Source organism: Belonocnema kinseyi, chromosome 5, assembly GCF_010883055.1.
Source record: "Belonocnema kinseyi isolate 2016_QV_RU_SX_M_011 chromosome 5, B_treatae_v1, whole genome shotgun sequence".
NCBI lineage: Eukaryota > Metazoa > Arthropoda > Insecta > Hymenoptera > Cynipidae > Belonocnema > Belonocnema kinseyi.
Genome location: NC_046661.1, coordinates 4,426,389 through 4,432,565, shown reverse-complemented (window position 1 = coordinate 4,432,565; position 6,177 = coordinate 4,426,389). Strand labels below are relative to the sequence as shown.

General features: G+C 33.1%; 1 protein-coding gene across 1 annotated transcript in view; it reads right to left on the bottom strand.

Moving 5' to 3' along the window:
• The window catches only part of LOC117172865 (neurobeachin-like), an 825,867-nt gene that overhangs the window by 192,030 nt on the left and 627,660 nt on the right, over positions 1–6,177 (bottom strand). Inside the window, exons 15-16 of the mRNA XM_033361129.1 lie at positions 5,803–5,945; positions 4,151–4,441 (exon numbers count right to left, since the gene is read on the bottom strand). Of these exons, the coding sequence (XP_033217020.1) occupies positions 4,151–4,441; positions 5,803–5,945 (434 nt within the window). The remainder of the gene's footprint in view (positions 1–4,150; positions 4,442–5,802; positions 5,946–6,177) is intronic.

Here is a 6,177-nt window from a genome sequence, read left to right as displayed (position 1 = left end):
ACGAATATTATGCCATGTGCATCCCAAAATACGGAGGTCATAACCTTTCCGACCCATTGTTGCGTTTTTGGACGCTTCGGAGCACTTTGGCCCGGTGGAACCTACTGTTTTGCATGTTGCGTTGACTCAGGAGTGTAGTAGTGGATCCAGGTTTCATCCATGGTTATGAATCGGCGCAAAAACTCGATCGGCTTACGCGAAAATAATGCCAAATTCTGCTCGGAAGTTGTCACATGAATTCGTTTTTGGTCCACTGTGAGCAAACGCGGCACCCATCGCGCGCAGAGCTTCTTTATGCCCAAAACTGAATGCACGATATTGCCCACACGTTCCAATGATATGCCTACAGCATTAGCTACCTCTCTCAATTTCACTTTGGGATCATTCAACATCATATCATGGATTTTTTCGACATTTTCTGGTGTAGTGACCTCTTTTGGGCGCTCAGATCGTTCAGCATCAATTGTGCTCGTACGGCCACAACGAAACTCAGTAAACCACTTATGAATCGTTCCAATCAACGGTGCAGAGTCCGGGTAATACTTATCCAGCTTGGCCTTGGTCTCGGATATCGTTTTCTTGCGAAGATAGTAGTGTTTGATCAAAACTCGAAACTCAGATTTTTCCATATTAAAAAAAACTCGGAGGTTAGTCGCTTCTCACTGCTGTAACTTGTAAATGCGTAAACTTAAATGGCTGAAGTTTTCACAGGCGTCATTTGAAGGATCAAGCTCGACGAAAATGGTTCACATTAGTGAATACTACTGCCATCGCTTAGAATTTTCAGGTACTTATCACACTGCCTAGTAAATGTCTTTATTAAAATCCACAAAAATGGAAATAAAAAAGGAAACAAAAAGTAGACAATCCCCAAATCACCTTCCTTACTTTTTCTCTTGTCATTTTTACATTCTAATTTATCAGAGTGTAATGTAATCGTCCAAATTTTCGATCTCTGGTTTTTAACGTATCTTCGCGTTTTGGCACTCGCAAAATCCGAATATCATAAAATTTTATCGGTCTCTGTCTGTATTATTATATGTATGGTTACCTGGATGTTGTAGCCACGATAACTTTTGAAGGATTTGTCCTATCAATTCAGTCTATGATACACTTATTAAGGTTCCCAAAATGAAGGCTAAGTTCGTTAATCAGATCTTTCAAACAAAAATTTAAAAATTTAGAGCACTTTCAAGATTTGAAAACAAATTTTTTTTCAAATTTAATAATTTGCGTCAAAGTTTCTTATATATGGGTAGAAGACTTGCAAATTATCCAAATACAATTTTCTATTTCGATGTAAATTAGAAAAGTTACACACTTTTGAAAAATTTGAAAAAGTTCAGAAAAATAGGAAAAAATATTTTTCTAAAAGATTAGGAAATTTCATTTAAATTCATCACTAGATATCAAATATATTTATAAACGGTGTCAGTTCAATTTTTTGATTAGACTAAAATTCAAAAAGTTTGAGCTCTTTCAAAATTTGAATGAAATTTTTTATGAGTTTTATAAATTTTTGTCAAATTTTATGATACGCTTCAAAAAGACTTGCAAATTATCCTTATGACATTTTTAACTTCCACAAAAATTCTAACATGCTTTTCAACTTTTCTAAAATTTTCAAACAAAGAAAAAAAAATTATCAGAGGTTAAGACAATAAAATAGACAAAAGTTGCATCATTTTTGAAAATATGCAATTTTCGTTGTTTGAGAGATTCATAAGTTTAAGGCATTGGTTTTAGTAGATTTTAACAAGATTTACAAATTATCTTGATGAAGTTTTTCCATTGGACACAAGTTATTAAGCGCGAAGCACGAGTTTTGTAATGACAATGTAATCATCAAGGCCGTAGGTGCTTTAAGAAACTTTTTTATAACAACTCGGAAAAATTTCAGTTTCAATTTATGCCTAAAATTCCTCGGAAGTATAAATCGCTATTTTCGATTTAAGTTATAGTATTTACGACATTTGAAAAAATTTAGTTAAAAAGTGCGCATTAAACAAACGAATACAGGCATGAAGCAGAAGACCGTACCTGCGCGGCCTAGGCGCGGTCATACTTGGCGCGAAGCGCCACGCCCCCAGTGCGTAATGAGAATGTGCCCGCGCAGTTAGCATATTTTTTTATTTATACTGTTCTTAAACTGCATGAAAGAACAGTAACAAAAATGTACCAAACTTTTAGTGTTCCCCTTCAGGCCAATAAAAACAAATTTTCTAAAAAGTGGAAACCCATGACAAAACCAAGATGTCCTTCCCACGATATCTAACTGAAGACTAAAACTACACTCAAAATACCTTAGGTATTGTCAATATCAACAAAAACAGAAACCGTAGAAAACCCCTCTCGATTAAAGTTAAATTAAAAAAAAAACGAAAGTGATTTGATAATAGTGATTTATTTAATTCATTTGATTTTATTCTATTTGGTCCTACAACCCTTTTAAATAAAGTTTTGAAACTTTTGAAACTTAGATAAAACATAATAAAAAAGTAAAACTTAATAAACTTTTTCTAATTTCTCTAAATCAGTTGTTAAATTTAAAGATTAACGAACAATCCAATTTAAACCAAAATTTGAATTCATTTAACCAAAATATAGATGACCTATGAAATAATGTAAATCTTTTTACTTCTTTTTCAGTATCAGAAGATAAACCATTATTTTTCTTTCTTTAACTTTGTTTATTTCTAATTTTTATACGCTTTTCAATCCATTTTTGAGGAAGAAAAATTAACATTGTACCTGAATAAGTACTTTTCCTGTAACTTTATTAAAAAATGTTGTAAAAAATTTAAATTTCGTTCTTGAACATTAGTTTATTGATTATTCAAATGAAGAATGTTGTTCTCATGTTTTCTATCATTATTTAATAATTTATTATTAGGAAAAATCCATTACAATAGAAGAATAAGTAATTTGATCTTGTGGTAAACAAATTTCGAATTCACTTTTTAGATTAGAGATATAAAATTTTAAACCACTAAATGATTCGAAATATCCTTGATCATAAAATTCAGCATTGAATGTTTAAACTCATTTTAAGTATGTTTAAATTACCTTTTTATCTAAATGATTTAGAAATTTATTATCAAAAAGTCTTTTTTATTCATGCATCAACTTTGGATTGTGACGATTAAAAGAGTTTTTCTGTTTAAAAGAGGTATTTCAAATATTATAAATGAGAATAACCTCCTTACTCTTCAATAAAGTGTATTAATATTGTAGGTCAAGTGGGTTGCATCGAGTCAAGAAATCATTAAAAATTACCATAACTTTCCTACTTTTTAATAAAATGTATTAATATTATAAGAATAATTTCTATTGAAAAAGACGAATTTCCAAACAAAAAAGATCAATAAACTAAAATGGTGGAATATTAAACTACAATTGTTGATATTTTCATTTAATAAAATAAATTTTAAGCTAAGAAAAAACTAATGTTGAACTCAATAGTTAATTATAGCCACTTCTTCCAGGTTTCTCCAGGTATATAAAAATTCCATGACAATTTAAGCGTTTCCAGACTTTCTATGTATGGAGACACCCTGATTCTACATTTAAATACAAACCTTTTGTTAATTATACTCTATCGTTAAAAGATACTTTAAATAAAAAAACGGAAAGAGTTATATATAAATTCCAAACCTGATTCAGAGTAATTAAATACTGGTTTTGATATTATGATTAATTACATTTAACAATAAATTTCCATGAATTTTTCTTTATTCTCTTTTTAAATTTAACTTGGATTCAGTAGGTTTCCTTTACTGGTTTGGTTTTTATTGAGATTTGCAATTCATAACGTAATTTGGGCGTGGTTTTTGTTTAGATTAGTTAGAGGGTAGTTAATTTATTTTATTTTAATGGCGAGCGGGGTGCTCCAATGGAGACCCCCTGGCGCTCAAGCTGGAAAGCCTGTTGTGCCACACCCTTCATTATGGGCTTTTAGTAGTTGAACCCATACTTGTTTCTGGAGCCTAGTGCATCAACAAGTTATTATATTATTATTTCCTCAGGTTCTATAAAATAGACCCCAAAGGTTCGTTGTCTGTGATTAATTAATGCCAGACACTGATATAAGACGTGCAGAGATGTTCCATCATCCCTGCCGCATTTCCTGCATTCTTTTATGGGGTTATACCCCATATTGCGCACGTGATAGTTCACGTGCTTGTCCCCCGTAAACATCTGAACCACTGTCTTTATGTGTTACTTGGGTGAATCCAGAATTTCCCTGACTGACTCCATCCTGTTCGTATCGTTTAGAATGACAATCGTCTTTCGGCAACCATGGATCTGTTCCAGGTATTACCGGTCCTTTGTCCGGATCCAGCTTTTGATGACCATGCCAATGCAGCAATACTATGTATCCCGCTTGTCCCCGCGCTGTCATAGATTCCTGTTTCTGACTCTGCAACTCATTGGGAGCCATCTGTGTACCAAACTTCTTCTTGAAGGACCGCACTGGGTCAGGAACCATGAAAAGTAGCCAAAATTCGATTTTACGTAGAAATTGTCTAAAACTTGGTATAATGAGGTTTTCAGGATCGCTCATTTTGAATTTAAGGTCAAAAATTACAATTAAAAAATGTCAGATCCATACGGTGGGCAAAATTACAAAATTTTATATATTTGTCTTAACTTGGTATAAGTGGGTTTTTAATGTCGCTAATTTTGAATATGAACTCGAAAGCGATTAATAGGTCCTTGAATTTGTTCATTGTTTATCAGTACAATATCAATTTAATTTGATTGCAGTTCTCAGGGTCTACGGCCGGGAGGTTATAGGCCTTTAAAGACCCCACTCTTAATTAAATTAACAAAAAAAAGTTTCTGAAGCTACATTCGAAATCAGCGAAGGCAAAAAATTCCTTATTTAACTTCTAAAATCTCGCGTTTTGTAAAAGTTGTCATGTTGTATGAATCAATAATTTATTTATTAATGAATGGAAAGGAGACCGAGAAAAGAATAGAAAAGCGCAATTGTTCTTAGAGACGAAATATCAAATATATATTAAATGTAACTACGTTTGGAAAAATGTATAATATAGGAAATACAGATTCATCTGCATTTCATAAATTAAGATAATCCTAAAAAATGGTGTAGAGTTGATTTGTTCAATAAAATACGCAATAAGTGATCGCTTGAGTCTCAAAGTCAAGTTGGAGTCCTGCCGAAAATAGTGAGAACTTGCAGCCCCGTGCGCTGTCACACGTGGGCGGGTCCATGCTTGAGTACAATCCTGCAAGCAATTTAGGCCCTAGATCCCACGTGAAACCAAAAGCTCTTCCACACATACAAAATGCCATGACGAACTTCCTGAATTGGGTTTCAAGTTTCGCCGTCCAGTTTAGTTTGCTATCTATCTATCCCAGACATTTAACCGAGTCAGTCTCCAAACATAAAATGCAGGGGCGTCGTCTTTCGACATATTGTATTTTGTCGTGAAAAAGACTAGACTGTTATTTTCCCCTGATTAGGTCTTCGCCATATCTGGCTTCGAATCCACTTCATTGTAGAATGCTTCATATCCAGCCTACTAGTTGATCAGACACAGCATATTTCGAAGCCATGCTAGCACAGTGGAACATATTTATGCTCACGTAATTGCGCTCGAGCATGTTTAGGTTCTAAGAGTATTGCGTACAAAGTTGATCGATGGATTTTTTTTTTCAATTTCGAAGAATGTCATACTTAAATATATGAAAAATTGAGTTACGCTATACTTTCCTAGTAAGGTTGATGGTAAAGTAAAAATAAAAAAGTATAATAACGTAACAAACATTTATTACCTCGTGCATCGTCGTTAGATAATTAAGAATTGTTTGGATCTCATCCTCCTTTACGCCATGCCCTATCATAATAAGTTGCTTCAAAAACAACAAAATATATGATCGTATAGTCAGAATGTCCTTTCGCAGAGGTCGCGTCCCATCTGCAACAAATTTTTTTTTAGTTGGATATAAAATCATTATCTAGAATTAATCAATTATTAATTGTAAACTTTTCAAATCGCTTAAAATCGGTAGACATCCCTTTAAATTTCTGAAATCCCTGGAACCTGTATAGTTCAGTCAAATTAGAATTTGTGCTTTTTACACGTTTGCGTGGATTGCTCGTTTCCGGAATATGATCCTGTAAATATATATAGAGTACAAATACACAGA